The 19,750-nt window shown below is 41.0% G+C and overlaps 2 protein-coding genes and 1 long non-coding RNA gene across 10 annotated transcripts in view; 1 reads left to right on the top strand and 2 right to left on the bottom strand.

Annotated features, from left to right (window-relative positions):
* Positions 1–1,514, bottom strand: part of METTL14 (methyltransferase 14, N6-adenosine-methyltransferase non-catalytic subunit) — a 35,386-nt gene extending 33,872 nt beyond the window's left edge. For 2 of the 3 annotated variants that reach the window (XM_065634367.1, XM_065634366.1), the window contains exons 1-3: positions 1,371–1,493; positions 854–942; positions 42–129 (exon numbers count right to left, since the gene is read on the bottom strand). In XM_065634367.1, the coding sequence (XP_065490439.1) occupies positions 42–129; positions 854–942; positions 1,371–1,436 (243 nt within the window). In that variant the 5' untranslated portion in view covers positions 1,437–1,493. Of the gene's footprint in view, positions 1–41; positions 130–853; positions 943–1,370 lie in introns of all 3 variants that reach the window. The other variant, XM_065634369.1, reaches the window with a different exon arrangement.
* A 611-nt stretch (positions 1,515–2,125) lies between these two features.
* The window catches only part of LOC135988417 (uncharacterized), a 67,827-nt gene continuing 50,202 nt past the window's right edge, over positions 2,126–19,750 (bottom strand). For 4 of the 5 annotated variants that reach the window (XR_010606146.1, XR_010606145.1, XR_010606148.1 and 1 more), the window contains 3 exons: positions 15,321–15,417; positions 7,494–7,520; positions 2,126–7,402 (listed from right to left, as the gene is read on the bottom strand). This is a non-coding gene — a long non-coding RNA (uncharacterized LOC135988417). The remainder of the gene's footprint in view (positions 7,403–7,493; positions 7,521–15,320; positions 15,418–19,750) is intronic. The other variant, XR_010606147.1, reaches the window with a different exon arrangement.
* Positions 17,123–19,750, top strand: part of PRSS12 (serine protease 12) — a 46,798-nt gene continuing 44,170 nt past the window's right edge. For both annotated transcript variants that reach the window (XM_065634365.1, XM_065634364.1), the window contains exon 1: positions 17,123–17,510. In XM_065634365.1, coding sequence (XP_065490437.1) covers positions 17,165–17,510 — 346 coding nt within the window. In that variant the 5' untranslated portion in view covers positions 17,123–17,164. The remainder of the gene's footprint in view (positions 17,511–19,750) is intronic.

Here is a 19,750-nt window from a genome sequence, read left to right as displayed (position 1 = left end):
AACACCAAGAAAAAAAAGACACTTTTTCCTTTTTTTCTTACCTTATATTCTTCAATCTCTTCCTCATCAGCTTCTCCCTCATCTGGACATTTGCGTTTTGCATTTGGTGCAGAAGTATCATAAGCAGCCCTATAAACATACAAAAAAAATCATCATACAGAACAGTTTCTCTCTGGAGAGAAAATGTTTCAGAAATCTCTGATCATCTGCCTTGACTACATAATTCTGCTAAAGTCTGAAATTATCTTGAAACTTTGCATAAGAAAAGTTGTTCCTCTCTCAGTATATCTGAGACCAGCACAACTTTTTAAGGACATGACCCCTGACAACGGGTATCTCATGGAACCGTTTTCCTGCTGTAGAAGGTACAGCTTATTTTAACCAAAGCAGTACATAAACAAATTCAAGCCTGCACACACAAGAAAATTACTATTACGCATGAGAATTAATAAGCACTAGCTATACTGTCCTAGACACGTGTATTGTTCCGTAAGAATATTTGAACTAAGTTGCCCTGTAATTGCTCTCAGCAGAAGTATAAAGGCTGGAGGACAATGCAGGTGTAATACTCTAAATTCACGCCTGTTTTGCTCCACAGCAACTTTTTAACACACAAAGCAAAAGTTAGCCTTGATTTCCAAACTGTTACTAGAATTTAATAGGAAAACCTACTCGCCTTATTTAAAGTTCAGATTTGAGTACATAAAGCATTTTCGTTCACTAAATTGTATGTTTTTAAATAAACTGTGGGATTTTATCTTGCCTTTTGGAAAGCAATCTCATCGTATTTCAAAAACTTGTACTACTACTAAAAGAAACTAGTTTCTAACAGAAATCGTGCACCAATACCGACCGACACGTTTCTCTTGTTTCAGCAATTTCCCGCTGGTCATCTTTACTGTTCAGCACAGCACCAATGCTGTCTGCGTTTTCAGCTCCTAACTGAACAAGAGGCAACACAAATTCAAGCGAAAGTTACCTGTGATTAGAAAAACAAAACCGAACCCAAACCACTAACAATCACGAACTCAAAGGGCCGCCCCCCCACCAGCCAGGCCTGCGGGGCCGAGCCGCGCGGCTCCCCGGGGCTCGCCGTTTCCCGTGCCCACCCACCGGGCACCCGGGGGCAGCGGCGCGACCGATCTCTGCGACGGGGACACGCGGCCGCGCCGAGGGGGGACAAAGGCCCAACGGCCCCCGCGCTGCCGTTACGGAAACCGTTGCACCTGAGGCGGCGCGCGCCCGCTCCCCCCACCCCGCGGGGAAAGGGCGGGGCCTACGAGCCCGAGCGCCCGTCGGCGGGGCCCTGCCGGGGGGGACGGTCTCGCTGCCCGCTCAGGGCGGCGGCCCGCCCGGCCCGTGCCCGCTACCTGCTGCGCCAAGAGCTGCCGGCGGAGCTTCTGCCGCTCCCGGATCTCCTGCAGGCGGCTGTTCATCGCCGTGCGGCCGGCGTCCGCCACCGCGCTTCGCCGGGCTCCTGCCGCCGCGTCACTTCCGTCCCGTGTGCCAATGGGTGCGGTGGGGCGGCCGCGTGACGCGCGCGCGCGGGGGCCATGGCGGTTGCGGCAGCGGAGGCTGCGGGGAGCGGGGCCGCCAGCCGGCCCGTGGGGCTGGAGAACGGGCGGCCCCGACACCGAGGCGGCGCGGCAGGGTCGTCTGGCGGCGCCCGAGAGGCGGCTCTGCCCTTGGCAGCAGTGGGCTGCCGTGCTCGGGGGGCCGGCGTGGCCAAGCTAAAGCCGCCCGGAAACCCTTGGAGAAAGTCGGGGTGATAAACGTGCTTCAGGGCCGCACCGCGCTCGGGAGCGGCCTGAGGGCAGAGGAGCCACCGCCTCGGCTGGGTCTGTCCCCTCGGGGTAAATCCGAGCCGAGAACTCCTGCACAGTGCCCGGCACGGCAGGGGCAGACCGGGTACCTCTGACGAACAGATAACCCGGCTCTCAGGTGTCACGTTAGCCTCCAGATTGATGGAAAGCCCATTTCCAGACATGCCGGAGTCACTGAGCAGACCGCTTACCTGGTTTAATGTAGTTTATGTGTTATTCAAATACAAATGTTAAATTCATTTTCACTCAGCCATTGCAATAGAAGTTTCATCACTTATTCCAGGCAACCAGCTGTGCAAAATCTTTGGAGAGGTTTTTTTCAGCAAGGTCTGTTCTCTGGGCTATTTCACAGCTGTGACAACTTACTGCAATTTGTTGCTTTTTGAGGGTCCAAATCTTAGTTTTACATGCCACGGTTTTTCTTTGTCCTTCTCTCTTGAGGCCAGAACACTACTTCTTTCCTACGCCTCTCTCACCCTAGTTCATCCTTTATATCCAATTTCAATATCCAATATAGTTATTTGTAGGTTAACCTTTACATTTTGCTTCCATCTTTCAGGTTGTTTAAAAAGTTACAGTTTGAGGGAGTTTTGCGAAATCTTTAAAGCATTTTTCATCTAATTTTTGGTCTTTTTCCCGCTTCCTCCTCTCCTTTCCCTCTCATATTTTATTCTCTTTGTATATAATTCATATTACATGCTGATTTTCATTCTGACAGCTATTCATATTACAAGAAGAATAGAGATTGAAATAAAGGCCCACAGTCTGAATTCAGAAGTTGTGTAATAAATAAACTTCAGTTTGTAGCATCTCACAAAAGGAAACTTAACAAAAGAATAAACATCACAAATTATCTCAGCAGTTACAATTCATGCTAATGTTTGCTCTCCTGAAACAGACCATTTTTTCCTGTAATTGTCAGACCCAAAGATGTGGACAGGAGGAGCTGAAAAACGATTCAGTGCTCTGTTGCACGGAGCATGGTGTTCCTCTCCTGTTACCTTACTGACAGATACCACCACAGGTTTGTGATACAAGCTGTTACTCTCTTTTTTAATGTGGTATATGTAGTATGCATGTCAATAACATTATGCAGGTCAAACTTAAAGATACATGAAGAGAAGGAAATGAGAGCAGTGCAGACTAATGCAGAAACAAACAGTAATTCCAACTATTCACTTTTCTCAGTGATAGGACATCCTAGAAGAATGATGGAGTTTTACAAATTAAAAACCTAAAATACCAAGAGGTGGTGTTTTTTTATCTCCTTAGGAAATACATTACTGTCCCATCTATGGAGATGTTATGGAGAAAGAAATGCTATCTCGCACTACTGGACACTTCCTTGATGTTGTTGGCTGTAATGAATACAGTGGAAGTCCCTGCACAGTAACACAATCCCTTCCTCCTGGATATGATATGATGAACTTTGTGCGAGCCTGCACTCCGTTTGTAGAACTGGTTGCTAAGATGAGCTAATCTTTACAAACACTAATGGCTGTGAAAGATGTTACGCTATATACATACACTGTTTCAAAATTAAAAGTTTGTATTTTTGCAGACTGCTCCTTGCCTTTCTTTTCTGTGTACAGTGTGGTTTTGGCTCTCTGAGCCTTGTATGCAGTCTTTTTTCCTAGTCTCCAGTCTAAATATTTGTTGCTGGAATTTTTAATCTCTGCTCCACATGGACAGCAACAGAAATGTGTTTCATACTGTTTGCCACCAGCAGGCAGAAGTTTATTTGCTTCTCCTGTCCAACAGTCCTTAGTGCCTAGGAATACTGCTGTTGCATTTCTTCTCACCTTCCTGTTACATATGTCCTTCTGCATCCTGGACATTTATCTAATCAAGTCAACCCCTATTCCCCAAACTAAGCATTCAGCTCAGATGAAGCCTCGACCAATGCTGTATGAAATACAAACATGATGTACTATGTGCTGTCAGCTACCAATCTGTTCTGGGTTCTCTGTGCAGTTTTCCTCTGTTTTGCAACTGACTCCATTGAACTGCATTCAATCCTGATCCATTATCCAGATTTTTTTCCTTCAGATTTATGAAGCCAATTGTTTTCTCATCCTGTTTTTATTTAACTGATTATTTCTGAGTATATTGCCTTTCACTTCTCTTTAATGACCTGCATTAGATCTTTTAAAAATATTTCTATTGTTGCAATAATTTTGAATTCAACTCCTGTCCTCAGCATACTTGTATTTACTTCCAACCTCAAGTAGTCATCTCTGAATGTAATAAGCAGACATTCTATGCCACTTTGTTTAACCATTTATAGCATTATAAAATATTTATAAAACAAAACCAAATAATGGTATAATTTCGCACCTACTTGGGAACTGTGTTATACCGACATATTCTAGTCTAGTCGACTTCATTTAGCACAATGTGCTAGCTTATTTTCTGTCAATAGAAATTATTGTAAACGTTACAGAGAATTAGGCTCATGCTGCTTAATTTATTACTGTTCTCTCACCTTAATTGTTCTTCACATCACAAACCTCAAACCAAATTATGCCCAATTAGGTGCTCAATAAATTCCTAAATTAAAAGCACCGGATTGACCAAATAGATGAAATAAAAGAGAACTTCATCTCTTAACTCAAAACAGATTAATACAAACCAGCATGGACTAACATCACACTCCTCTTATTGCGTGTCTCTTTTCCCCATGCTTTTAGTCAAGTACCTAGATCTACCTCTTTAAAATATCCTTAAAAGTTGCTAATCTCAACTTTGGGGCCTATTTTGAATAAGCGATGGTATCCCCAACACCCAGTGATTGTGGCTGCATGTGTTTTTCTACCTCTGCCTTAGGCTGTGTCCCTGCAAGATGGCAAGTCCGACTTAATGAGCATATTGCAAAACCACTACAACCATGAATCTGAATGAACTCACTGTAGTAGTTCAAATTTTGTTTAAAAATCTCATAGAAGTAACTTAGTACCAGCAGAGTTTTTATTAGGCCAGTACTGCTTGTCCTTAGTAAGCCAACATACAGCCAAAAAAGAGCCTTTGTAAACACACCACCATATGCTCTGGGTAATTTGACAGACATGTTGCAATTTCACACTTCGTCTAGATCAAATGTCATTGCCATTGATCCAGTATTGTCCATGTCCTTTGTAACAGACATGAAGCCTTGATGTTGCATGTCACTCACAGCATGAGAGCCGCTGCCTCTGGACCAGACTATTGAAAGGAATTTTGAAAGAGATTATTTAATTGCTTTGCTTTTTGCATGGTATCATGTTGCATTCTACTTTGTCAGCAACAACAAATAACTTGCACACAAATGTTTAAAAAATTATAAAAATCTTTCTAATTCCCCTACATGGAGTAAAGTCTTCTAGTTTCTTAAATGTTCTGAGCAAAACATTGTTCTGGCTTCTTCAAGCAGAGTCCAACATTGCCCGAAGAAGAGCAATATTGGAGTGGTGCTGGAGAACCTTGTTGAACTGAACTATGTTTTGCTGAAAAACATGGATGGGTCAAGAGAGCATTTTAAGAATGTGCATTAAATTTGTTAAATTACTGGGAATTAAAATTATTCCCACTTTAAAAAATTTCTCTGATCAACAGGTTTTGTTCTAGAAATGTCACAAACCTCCTTTTTCAGTTACCTATTGCAGAAACTTACTTGCCATTTGCCTATATACTCTAGGGTAAACCATATATAGCAATGGACCTCAGAACTGAGAATTTGCCCCATGGTTCCCAGACAATCTGGGCATTTTAAGTCCCCTGAGGACACAGACAGTTGTACTGCACCATCCGAGCTCACCTGAGTTCACATGAGCTCACATGTCCCAGTGTCGCTGGGACTATTCATGCAGGATAGACAATGCAATCCTATTAAATGTGAATAAGGTGGGCACAATATGACCGTAACTCATCTTCACCACTGTAGGATATTGTGTATTTTTTCTGGAGCTATAATGACTTGTATTTTGATACCTATCACTATGAAGATTCAGATGCTCAGCATATGCGTTTTCAGAGATGCTACCTTGCATGCTACAGTCATCCATATAGCTTGCCAACAGTTACAGCCATATTTTAACAACTAGATCAACGGAGTCTTTCTTTTGAAAATTCAGTCAATCATGGCAATTAATTCACAGTCCTTCTTCTAAATTAATAAAAAATGTAGTCAAAACAGTCCCCTGAGCCCCCAAGTCTCACTTCGAGATGAAGTATTACTGATTTCCCACCAGGTTCAGAGAATGTGTTAAAATACAACTGGGTTTTTAACTGAAATGGCTCATGCCTCAAAAACTAGAATGTGAAGAGGGGATGAAGCACAGCTTTATCTAGCCCTATATTTACTCCTTTGCATTTTAACACTGCCCACAAATTGGCCCCTTTCTCATTTTAACACTGTGGCCTTAGTGTGGCAGGAGCAAACCTCTAGTGACTATATGAACTTCAATGATATTATTTGTCCTAAGCTGAGCTGAATTTGATCTACTCCCCTCAAGGGCAGTACAAATCTAATTACATGAAATCTGCTGGCTTTATTATTATTCTGATTCAAAGTGTTAAGTGTGAATTTGTTTTGCTTTGAAGAACAAAGAAACATATTTCCATACACCTCAGTGTTCATTGACTTATAGACTTAACTCTATAAGCACTGAGAAAATATTATGTATCACTTTCCTGCTTTCCCTATGTTTCTCACAGAAGATATTACACTTATACTGCCAGATCATCTTACAGTCAGAAACTGCATCCTATGGTGCTTGCAAAACAATCCAGTACATGTTTATGGTTAAATACAGTACTTGTGCATATTTTATGTGATTATAGTACCCTTATTTTGTCTCAGAGCTGGTTTGTTTGTACCAAGCAGTGATAAAGGTGACTACATAATGATACTACACAGAATACCACAGTATCTGGTAGCTTCATATACTGAAAACCTCGTATGTCTAAAGTCTTTGTATTCCAGAAAACTCATATATTACCTTATATACTCTATACTTTTCCATTTTAAATTTGTTTTCAATATTATTTAATGTTTTCCTGGATCACTCCATAGCTGATTAGATGGAGTATTTTGCATCAGCATGTTATTTGCACAGAACATTTAAAAACATATCCCTAAATTTATTGTTTACCTTCTCTTCCCAGTCTCACATTTATTGCCATGTTTTCAAGAGCATTTACAGTGTTACCAGTTAACTGTGGCTTCTATGAATACTCCATTTCTCGATATCTACATCTTCATGCTTTCTTGTTTAAGTTTATAGCATACTAAGTTAAACAGCTCCTATATCTGCCACTTATTTCTACGTTCACACCAGTTTCCTATCTATTGTGGGGTTTGTGTGGCTGTGCAATAAACCTGTCTGTCTGATCTTTTAACTCAGTTTAGATTATTTCACAGCAAATGTGCAACCACAGCTTCAGAAACAACAGAAGAACAGACAGAAGGCAGTTAAAAAATATGAAAAAATCCTACTCCGGAGGATGGCTTCTGGTTAAATCCTAGAGAAACAAGTTATTCTACTGCTTTTTATATTTCCTGGGTTCTAGGAAATTCAGAAGGAAGCTTCAGGAAGAAGAACCTATGTATACAAGGAAAAAAGTGGACACATGGACTACTCATGATCCCAACTGCAAGACTATCTCCTACAGCTCCAAGTAGAAGTTACTTACTTGATTCTTAAGGGTCAAACGAAGGTCCTGTTGAAACAAATAGTGAAACTCTTGAGACCAGTTTCCAAAATAGGAAAACAATCCTAATAAAAAACCACTGAGAGGTTTTGAGATGTTATGATTCATAAACTTAGCGGTGTTCTAGTTCATATAACCTGGGTATTTGGCCTAGCAGGATTTAGTTACACACTATTAGAATGTTTGGGTAAACCAATGATGTGTAGGAGTCTAAAGTACAAAAGTAGTGTGTACTGTAACATAGTGTTTATTTTATTTACAAAAAGAAATGGTGTGCTAAGCAGAGCAATATAAAAACAGGACAAGTCACTATATATGTTTTGTAAAGCTATATCCATAGCAAAATGCACGGCTTTCTATAACTCAATGGTTTTAATATTAATTTTTACTTTTTAGTTGACAAATCATTATCCCAGCCAAGATGACTAAATATGAAAATAGTAAGTTGGAATGTGTAATTCTGCATTGCTTTAGATTATCAGAAAATAGCAATGGGGAAATTATCATGATGAGACAAGAGGGATCAGGAGATTTAAGAAAGGGACATCAGTCAGAAGTCAGGAAAGAATAAGAGATGATTAGGTCAATAACTCAGATTGTAAGAAAGCAGATTGTTTTGCCAATAGTGACAGCAGTGAATGTTGCCTTCTTTGCCCCTTCTTCATCTGTCATTCTTCCTCCCTGCCCTTCCCAAATCTTCTGAAAGACATTTTCCACATTCTGTGGTAATGAAGGTGATCTAAGTGCAAATGTCTGTCACAGGTACAGGAGCCATAGTTCAATAGTGCAAGCTCAGCTCTGATCCCATCTAGTACAGTATCTCCTTGCAATTGCAGACGGTATACTCACCGTATTTATTTTAAAGCATATTTAGTTGCATTTGAAAATGTCAATGAAAATGTTGAAAGGAGGTGCAAGTAGCAAGTACATCTTTGTGCATCGCTTTATATTAATCAACTTGAAATGGTTGTTCCAGCTCAGTATATATTTCTGAAAGCAATCTAGGAACTCCTGAGATTTATATTTTTTAAAATGGTAAAAATATGAGTAAAGTAATGCTTGTATTCATAATGCACAAAATCTATTCACTAACATGAGAAGACTCACTGATTTTGATGAAGTTATTAACTAATGCAGCAAACAGGACCTGGTTTATAAACACTCAGCAACATACTTCCCTCCTTAACAGCTAAGCTTTTCAACTAATTGAAATTGCAAGTAAACCAAAAATATTTTAAAATTAATCCTAGTGCTTCAAATACAAGCCCAAAAGAGAACATATAAAGATCATGTGTTATGAACATGTGCTAATAACTTCCACGAGCTGTTTCAGTACCCTTATGAGGTAAAAATGAACGTTTCTTAAATATCTTCGTGGTAGCACAGCATTCAATTTGTCCAGGTAATTATAAATCCCAGCTTCCTTAAGTCAGTTAAGTATTAACTGTTTTTTTAGCTTTCCCTTCATTAAGTATAAGAAGATGTGTTCCTTTGAAACAATAATGACACTATTATCCAAAATTATTATTAATGATAAAAGAATGCAGTTTTCGTTATTTCTTTCTCAAACAATACAAAAAAAATCCAACACCCCTCCCCCCCCATTTGAAATTTTACTTGTATTTTCCAGCAAATGTGTTACTTTTTTTTTAAAGGATAAAAATAGGTAGGTCTAAATTTGGGTAGTGTTGACAAAACACCTGTTTCAGTGGGGAGTCAAGAGAATGCAACACCTAGCAGAAGGGACATATGAATAATTCCATCGTAGTTCAGGCTTCTCTTTTAAATCTTGATAGAAAGAGAATTGTGACTGAAAATAAGAAGAGGCAAAATCCTGCTTTCTTTTTGTTCTAACTTTGTGAGACTAATTGTTTTCAAGTTCATATACAATAGACTTCCCAAGTGAGAGGTTTATTATTTCATTTTGCCATACAATGGTGAAATCTTTTTAAAAGTCTATCTGTGAACTGACTAAAACTAATAGATGTAAAACAAACTTTGGAAATATGTGACATTATTTACATTGTCAATTATTTCAGCACTTGGAGGTGGACAAAGACTAAACCTAAATAACAGTCAGTGATAGGGGAATTATATTTTATTCTTCTGTGCCTCTTTGAGAAAATATGTATTGAAACATATTAATATGTATTTTTAAAAATATAGCAGTATTTTTATGTTAATAGCATATTTTACAGTCTTAAAAGTCGTATCTATTGAGTTCTATTTTAAGAGTGCACTGCAGAAGCTTATCAAGAAAATCTAGATGTACTGAACACATATTTTCTTTAAAAGGGGTTCCCTCCAAAATATTTTTGTTAAATATATAAAACATATGGGCCATATTATAACTGTGTCTATATATAGGAGAGGAAAGATGGAAAAAGGAATATGTTTTGCTTTGCATTTCAATTTGGAGACCAAATGCCCTCATGGTAAGTTTTGAGCTAGTCTGAAGCGCTTACTGCTTTTCAAGATCAAAAACATTCAGAAATTCAAATGTGTTAAATATGGCTTCATGGACATAACTATTCCTGCTCCAAGAAGTATTTATCTTAATTTCTCCCTTTTAATGCTTATTTGACATATTTTAATAAGTTATATTTAAATAATAATGTATATTTAAATAATTGTGTAGTATGTGCTTGCATTATGCATAACTGTAAAAACATAAAAATACAGCTGTAACTCGCTTTATCCTTTCTCATTCCCAGTAACAGGATCTTACGTTAATGAAGGTAAGTGAAGGGTCACTGCATGTATCTAAACTCTTAGCTCAGCACTAAAGTAATTCTGGCATCACTCGGAAACTCTGGAGAAAAAGTCTTATTTCCATATTGTATGTATACTGCTGTTGGATTTTGAGCAGGACACTGAGGAATTCCTGCTGGAAATATCAGAAATGACTCATTCCATTGCTGTTAATGGGAAGGTGACACGTGGGTTAGATGGACAATGAAAACACAAACCAACCCTGCTTGACTTTTCTTTCAGTGGTGTGCACTTAAATTTCACAACAGGGAATTGCAAAATTCTGAAATAGATGTTATTTAGCAATGTTTTCAGAAGATTAACTGTGAACAAAGAGAAAACACCTGCTACCACTCCAGACATAAATATTAATAATTGGAAGAGAACTACCTGGATTATTTGTGAAAGAACTTATTTAAACAACTGCATTTATAAAACATTGTTTACCCCTGGGAACCTTCTATGCCATGAATGTCAGAGGAAATTGTAGAAGGTCATATATCTCAGCTCTGTGAACCAGTTGTCCTCACTGACAGTGGATGTTTTGAATAAATAAGGCTACGTCCTGCTCTGTGGCAGGCTTACCTAATGTTGATTGATTTGTAAAAGAGTCCAGAATATGTTTTATGATGAAGACAGTAATATTTTTTTTCACCTTTTCTCTCTTAGGTCTAAACCAAAATGTTAAACATTTCCACTGATGTTAGCCATTTTTACAACATGTAGCCTGCACATTGATTTTTTTAGTAGATTGTTTCTCCAGCATGAGCACAGAATTAATCACATATGCAGAGCTTCCCTTAAAGGACAGACTCAATGAATCAAGTACCAAAAATCTCATATGCCCAGGGCAGTCAGGTTAGGAACTGAAGTTCAATTTCTTAGCAAATCTGTGTTAAGATTGTTGGTTAACAAATACCATTTTCCATTTAATTTCTTCAAAGTATCCTCTGACATAATACTTGCCTCTTTAAATATGCTTATTTATAGAATGGCTACACAAACTCACCTTTCACCTACTTAACAGACTGCAACATACGTGATGCTGTATTTACTTCCTATTCTGAGCATCAGGAACTAAACCGGCACTTCTGCTGTATTTCATGGCTGTGCTGGGGCACTCCTACTCTCACCCCTGAGTCTCCCTCCCCGCTCTGGCACCGCGTTTGCACACGCGGCGTTGCACACTTGGGATCTGCTAAATGGTCCTTCTGGGAGAGGAATGTCTAGGAGTGCTTGGAGGTTGCTCATGGAAACAACATCAACCACAGCCCCAAACACCATCACATTGCAACTGCACAAACAAGACTGTACATTGTACTAGCTGTACGTTCCCAGGTGTTGCTGAAATAGTAGTAACACCATGAACGAAGCATGTCTCCTGTCATCCCAAGTTTAACACACGGTACTCATGTAACCTACTTTACACATGGAGACATCACGGTTTGTAGATGCGTGCATACTAAGAATGACCATACATATTTGCAGAATTAGAGCCTTGACTTAATGCTGGGGTTTTTTTTGTTTGTTTTTAAAAAATATTTTTCAAACAAATAGCTCCACACATGGTTATTCAAAAATCCTCTTTTTTTCTTTGCAAAACTGTGATACTTTTAAAATGATGTATAGTTAATTTGGATCTGTCAAAACTATCACAGCTGAAATAGCATTTTTTCCATTCACTATATTAAAAAAAAGTGGTCACCAGTTTTGCATGATTCAGCTTACCTTTCAGTTTTAAATGCAATTATTTCATCATGCCTGCATAACTCAGTGTTAAGCACATATGTACCTATGTAGTGAATTGTTCCAGGAAATCAAGTTTCTTATTGCCTTGTTCCAGGAAATCAGGTTTCTTATTGCCTTATAATATGAACTCAGCTTGTTGTACAAGAAAGTACTTTACACTTCAAAAAAGGTTTTTCTATGATCTCATTACTGTGCGCACTGTGTTATGTGGTAATGGAAACCTCATCAATTACAGTCTGTTGAGTTACATCCTGTCTAATGCAGGGTCACCCTATGGAGCTTATACATAATTACAGACAAAAGGCCTATTCTCTTTCATATAAGCACAAACCCGAATTAATTTTGAGTCAGACTTGGCAGGATTTCAGATTTCTGCTGCCCATGTTTGTTAAAAAGAATGAGATTAATGAATAAAATAATTTTATAAGAGCACTGACTTATATCCTAAAAATGTTGACTCGTTTTGACACCCATTCCATGGCTCATTTTGCACAAGGAAATCTCCTTTGTGTGAAGCCTTGCTTCCTCTTCTTCTAATCCTGATGTCAGCCCCTCTCTGGTGCTGTTTATCTCACTCATTGCCGACTAGGTCATGTGCGTAAGTTCTTCCATTGATTCCAGCAGTGGACCTATTGGCCCCAGCATACTTGATTATATGCAGAAATAATAGTAAGAAATTATTAGATGGATAGTCTGAAAATCATTTCAGTACAACGTGTTGTGCCTGGCTGTTTGGCTACATTCTCTCTGCTTTGTACTTGTACTTATTTCCTGGGGGAATTTCTCGTATATTGCATTGCCTGAAGCCAACCCCTGCTCTGATCTTTCACATCTATTTTGCTATTTGACTCTAACCTGGTCAGGAGGGAATGCAGGAGAGAATAACCCAGTTTAGGGCTATCAGTGGCAATAAAATGAGACTGAATCAGGTCTTCACTTGTCAATAGTATTTTAACTGAATTCCACCAGCAGCTGGAAGTGCCCAGATTTTCTGAAATCTGTGCTGAAAGCATACTGTGTGAGCTGCTTGAAAATAAAGGTAAAAGCAGCTTTGCTGAACACAGGAAGAGGCTATTCAGTGAATTTTGCTATTGATTTAAATGGAAGCAGAATTAGACTGGTTCTCCAGCTGAATTTTAAATGTTTAGTATTAAATGTTTTCAAAATGCAGGACTACTATTTTTGCATGTATAACCCACACATCAGATACCTTTACCTATTCACAAGAACCACTTATTGAAAATTAGTCCTCTGATAACTGGCACCCTCACACACTTCATGCAAAACCACAGTCAGCAACGGGGAAGAACTATCAAGTGCTTTTAGAAAGCTTTTAGGGTAAAGGAAGCTCTTGTGTAAGTCTCCTTTTAAGCCTTGCATATATGAATAACCCATGCTGCTGCTGTATTATGCAAATATTTCTAATATTTCCATTTCTCAGGTAACCTGAGGAATCACTGCAGAGAAATACAGCGCAGGACAGGGAGGTTTGGAGTGGTCAGATCCGTTCATACCTCTGAATTATTTATTATTCTTTGTTTTATCAACAGTTTAGTGTTGAGGCTGTACAATATCAGGAGAGAAAAAAGCAGCTAACCCAGTGGAATTGTACACAAATTAAGACCTGTTCTAGCAGATCATTTCCTACAACTGCTCTCATGGAAGTTGTCAGGTATGCAGCACAGATTTGGCAATTTTGGTCATGAGCGTTGTTCCATGGACTTCCACGGGACTGATGTCAATAGGTTCTACTGCTGTGCATGGGAGGTGCAAAATAAATACTGAGATTAAGTATCGAAAATGTTTTGCAAAAGGGAGGTTTGCTATGTAGTTCATCTGCAGCCAGTTCATCCACTGTAATATCATCTTAATGGATTATTTTCTCTACCAATCTAGAAAGACCAAAACAAGCCTTTCTTTTCATGTAAAAATGCAGGCCTTGTTAAACACAGATTACTAACTTTAAATCCTGCAGTGCTGCTGCAGGAGTATAAGCAGTACAGTTTCCAAAGCTGTATTATTTCCTCAGCATTTTGTAACATTTTTTTTTTTCTGAAAAGTTGGATACTCTAATTTCAGAACAAAAATTATACATAATGTCCAGATCCATTGAAGCCTTTTGAGGTTTCCAAAGATCTACTTGCTTATTTTCCTAATTGAGCAAACATAATTTTTTCTTTCCTTTTCATTTCTAATTCAATTTGTGAATGAGTTTTCATCAGTTTTGTACAGCAGAGACAAAACTTATTAAAGCAACCAAATGCACTAAGGACATCTCATATTTGGCATATTTTTAAAGGCATATCAGCTATATCAGAATATTAAGCCTTTGTTTCTTGTTTATAAACACGTGAAGGTAAAACCCTTAAAGCATAAGGCAGTTTCATTTTAGTCACAGGTGTAGTCTTAGTGTTATTTTAAGTGTGATGTCTAAAAGAACCACAGTTCTCAAAATTCTGCTATCTGTACATGTAACTATTGTTTTGTCTTTGCTCTTCCCAATAACTTTTGACCAATTGTGGGAAATGTGATAGAGGTAGAAGTCACACAGATAATGAGCTTCCTACAAGTGTAATAAAAGTAGCCAAGCAGATGAGAGTGATTTTATACACAGGACCTGTAAGTGCCACAGCCAAAGGAAAAAACTGCACCATGAGCTCATGCAGTTCAAACACAAGAGAAACCGTATGGGGGAGACACTTGTAAATGGTCTGGCCAAGACAGAAGCTGCAACTCAAGTGCAAAGTATACATCCCTTGAAAAAAAGCAAACAAACTGCACCAGTTCTAGTTCTTCTTAGAAAAAGGCCCCTCTTATTTACAGCAAAACTATTACCTATGTCTTGAATGGAAGCCAGATTAAGTCCCTAATTTGTAAATTCTAACAAAAGCATTATTTCCTATAGCATTAACAGGCCTCACACCATACTGAAAGCTAATTTAAAGCTATTAAAACAAATTAAGGCTTCTTCTCCATATATGATTACATCAAAAATAACAATCATGATAAAAATTGAAATGTTCGAGTTTGAATCTGTACATGTGGCTCATTTGATTAAACCTGAACCCTGTCTTGGGGAGGGAATCATGACAATTACTTTTTTCTTCTTTTATAATGCTAGCTACTTCCAAACTTTTTTCCCTATATAGACTCCCCCTTTCCTCCCCACCTCCTGCATAGTGTCATTTTGCAGCCGCAAGCACAAACACCTCTACCCTACATGGGGAATGAAAGTTCACTGCATGTAAGGTGTCTGCAAGCCCACACACCTAGAGCAGATAAATGAAGTCAGAACACATGAATAAGTACCAGACTCAAAGCTTTGCCTGAAACGTTTTGCAGGATTCATCATATTCATCTGTACTCTTCTTCCTGTGCTGATCAGCAGAACTCTTCCTCTTCCAGGCTAGAGGGGAAAAAAAAAAAAAAAAAAGAGCTTACATCAGGGAAAATGAAATATTGCTGTTGTTGTGATGCCAAAAAGCATTTACTAGGCAATGAAGGTAGCCCTAACCAGCTAGGCTGAGCATGCTTTTAACCAGTCCTTCCAAAGGATAAAAGCAACCAACTTGTCATGACAGCAACAAATTTTCAGATAATTTTTAAATGGCCATAATGAGTTGCTTTGAGGCTAATGTCTTGTATATATTTGCATATTTTGAAAACAAACTCTTGTCAGTACTGACAGTTTCTAAACTAATGCATATACATATTCCCAGGAGAAAACTCAGTAAGAAAGAACAATCTGTGTGCTTATATCCTCAAAGAAGTGCAACGGATACGTGTGATAGCATAGTCATGTTGCAGTAGAAACATCAGCAGAGTAGTCTTGAACTGTGTGATTAAAGTACTAACTGTTATGTTGCAATAATAAATTAATCACACATGAACAGAACTAAAATGAATACAGGTAATACCAAACACTGCAGGACCTGCTTTACCTTAGCACTGGAACTTGGTAAAGTTGCATTTTGCACCTCTTGAGCAGTTTGGAGGCTGCTAAAGGAAGGCCACAGTTTACTGGAGATACATGGGATCCTGCATGGGAAGCAGAAAGCACACTTTCTCCTTCTCTTTTAGACCCTAATCGAAATGCAAGGTTGTGGAAATACTGATGCGCTCACCCAGAAACCAGACTAGCACTTCTCAGACAAAATATTAGAATGGAGAGGTGAATCTGTACGGACTCGCACTACAGACAAATTGCCAAATAAAGGGTGTGCGCTCTATCAGGCACAGTTGGACTTTGCAAAATATGAACATCATAGACTAAAACCAGAGGTAAATTAAAAAATAATAACTAACCCAAGCTAACGAATGAACACCATTGAGACGAAGAAGCAAAACTAACTGACAGACATCCCGGTAGGAAAAGGAAATCAGAGCTGATCAGGTCATGCAAAACTCCACAGCGGTTGGGAATAAGCAGATTACTATTCAGAGCACATGGAGCTGGGATCAAGCTAAACCCTCGAAGACATTTCGCGGCATTTGTTTCCAGCCTCTTTTGTTTCCCGCAGACACGTCTGAGGCTCTCCCCATCCCTCTGCCTCTCCAGCCGCTGCGTGGGTCCTTTTTGTCCCTCTCTACCCGAAGCTGCGCGCCCCCGCCCCGGGCCAGGCTTTGCGCGGGCGCCTTCTGCTCTTTGTGAGGGTGTCGGAGGGGTCGGAACCCCTATAGCCGCGGGGGCGAGAGCAGAGGAGGTGGCTGGTAGGAGTACCCCAAGTGCGAGAGCGAAGCGGGGTGCAGGGCTGTAGCGGGACCGCGAGCGGCGATGAAGCCCGCGGGGCGGCGGGGAAGGCGCAGGGAGGTAAGGGGGCGGCGGCGCCCGGGGCTGGTGGGGGAGCCGGAGGGAGCCCCCGAGGCTGGGCTCCTCCAATCCCCGCCGGGGCTGCCTGCGTGGGGCAGACACACCGCCCCCGCTCTCGGGAGGGCTGCGGCAGGTACCCGAAACACCGCTGCCGGCTGCACCGCGGGGCTGCGCGCCTCTCCGCGCCCCGCTCGCCCTGCCCCCGCCGGCAGAGGAACCGGGGGGAGGGCGGCAAGGGTGCGCTGCGTGGGGGATTAGTGGGACGCTACGGCCCCGCCTTCCCTGTTCGCATCCCGGGCGCGATGAGAGGGGGAGATGGACCCGAGCCGGCAGGACTGGCACCATGACATTCGCCGGCTTCGTGGTGGCGCTGGTGATAGGGACGATCCCCGGAGCTCTCGGACTGGGGCAGGTCTCCGTCGGTCTCCCAGCCGCCCGCCACCCGCACGCCCTGGCCCCGCCGCCGTCCCCCGCCGGTTGCCCCGCCGCGCTGCCCGCGGGCGGCTTCGCTACAGCCGAGCGCCCTTGGCCACCGGCGGCGCCCGCCCTCCCGCGGCGCGGACCGGCGCGCCGGGCGCCGCGGGGCCGCCGCAGCTCCTGTGCCCTGCCCGGCGGCGGCAGGCGGCCCGGCTGCGACCCCGGGAGCGGCCGGGGCCGGGCGAAGCGGGGCCGCACTGACTGCGAGCGAGGTGAGCGGGCCGGGGGCGCTCGGCCTCCTCGGGCGCGGGGTGGCGGCGCAGTGGGCGGCGGGAGGATGCGCGGGTGGCGCTCGGGACGGAGAGACTTCGCGGGGAGGCGGCGGCTTCCCATCCCGTACCCGCTTCCCCGGCGGCCGTCGCTGAAGGAAACGGGGACGGGCACCTCTTGCCAAAGCGAAAGCAAAGGGTTTTCTGAGAGGAGATTTTAAATTTTTGCATCAGCAGCTGCATGGGAAAGTCGAAGGTTCCACGTTGTTTTATTCCGACTCTATTTTAATACCAGGTAAATCGCGTTAAGCAGCTGTGCCGTAAGCACTCAGTAGGCTCAGTTAGCCAATATTGGCATTCCCCTTTTTGTAATTGGGCGCACTTCTCCGGGAAGCACTTGCTCTATAGAAGTGAGTGGCACAAGTAAATCAAAAGGATGCCTTGCTTTAAACGTGAACTGCTCATATAGCATTTCTTTTTTTCCTCACATCTTGGGATAATGGGGTTTGTAAGTTAGCGCCTGTGCTTGGTGACATCTGTGAGCAGGGCCAAGAGACCTGTGCTTTCCCCCACACACTCCTGGCTAAACCCGCATTGACTTCAGTGGAAGTTTTCACTGTGTAAAGACTGAACAGCAATTTCAGCATTTAGCCCTTGAGCAGCTGATCAGCTTTACATTTCATCAGTGCTGGCACCCCTCCACAGGGTTAAATATATGTATGTACTGTCTCGTTTTGAATGACTTCACATTTTCTTTGGCATTGCTCTGGTATTATCTCCTACCTGAATAAGAATTATATCCTATCTATATCTATACTAAAAATGATCAATGATAATTGTTGCAAGAAAAATAAAAATTCCCTTCCTTTTTGCCCCCCTTTTACATATTTTATAATGTCACAAGGTCAGCAAGGAAGTTGATAATTAATAATATTATTATTTTGTTCTTGTGGAAGTTGGTTTTGGGTAGGTTTTTTTTAGATTAATTTACTTTCAGCTCTCTGAAGAGCATGGTTATCTTTCTCTTCCAACAATAGCCCTAGAAGATGTGTCAGATATGGAACTGAAAAAAACATGATAATTTGAACAATGAGATAATTACACACATTGGTATAAAATACCACATGAAGAGCCTATGGAAGGCTCCAAGGTCCACATTGATCTTTTATGCATTAAAAAAGGCAGCTTCCAAAGCTGGGTTCAAATGTTGTACTCCTTCAAGAAGATAGGATGATGCTATGCCTTACAGATACTTCCCTTGAAAGAAAATCAGGCAGCTGATGCCATTAAGGAGAAAACAAAAAACTAGACACAGATTTAAAAAAATCCAGAAGACTTCATGCCCTTTAACTGGTCTCAGTTTGGGAAGGTGTCCCACAGTTGCTTCTTTAATTTAGCCCATCATATTTAAAGCTATTTTCAGAATTCTTCAACCTGGTTCTCAAAATACTTTGTGAGGATCTCGGACTAATATGTTACACTGAATAAGAATGTGGCATTTTATTGCTAAGAACCTAATCATGCACCTACTGAAGTAAATTCCAGAATCCCCTGTAAGTTCAGCATGAACTTCATTTAAGTAAAAAAAATGCCCCAAATACACCATGATTTGGGTTTAGCTGTGTTTCTCCAGTCTCTTAAGAATGCTGCTTTTTTACCCCAGAAAAAGGAAATCCAGGTTAGCCCCTGTAAAGAGGGAGACCACAGCTACTGAGCAATAGCCAGTACGTTCTAATTGAAAGGTCATCTGCCTCTGTAGGACTCAGTGGTAAACTCTCAGTGACATCAACAGGCCAAATGTCTGTCCAAAAAGTTTTGTGGAGGTAATACAAAAGAATTAGAGCGTGTGTGAGATGGCTTAAGGTGGAACATGGAAATAAATCGAGCCATTTGCCCAGAAATAAACATTATTTGAACACTCATCCTAAAGAATACTTTCTTACAAGAAGCAAAGGGATGCAAGTAAGGCAATGTTATGATGCCGTTTATAGCTAGAGAAGGACAGACTATTCAGAGAAACTCACTGCATCTGTTGGTTTAGTACATGTGCTAAGGAAGCCCATGCTCAGTTGTTAGGCACCTGCAGTAACTAAATACCATGTTCAAAGCCTAAACTGTAAATCTCCTGGCTTTTCTAGCTTAAATATTAAGAGTTATCTGCAACATTAATTGGCTGAACTTGTGCATGTGTATATATTAAACTGGTTTATATTTTAACATTAACACTAAAAATAACAATAAAA

The sequence above is a fragment of the Caloenas nicobarica genome, chromosome 4, assembly GCF_036013445.1.
Source record: "Caloenas nicobarica isolate bCalNic1 chromosome 4, bCalNic1.hap1, whole genome shotgun sequence".
NCBI lineage: Eukaryota > Metazoa > Chordata > Aves > Columbiformes > Columbidae > Caloenas > Caloenas nicobarica.
The sequence above is the reverse complement of the archived record's forward strand: the minus strand, read 5'-3'. Positions and strand labels throughout refer to the sequence as shown.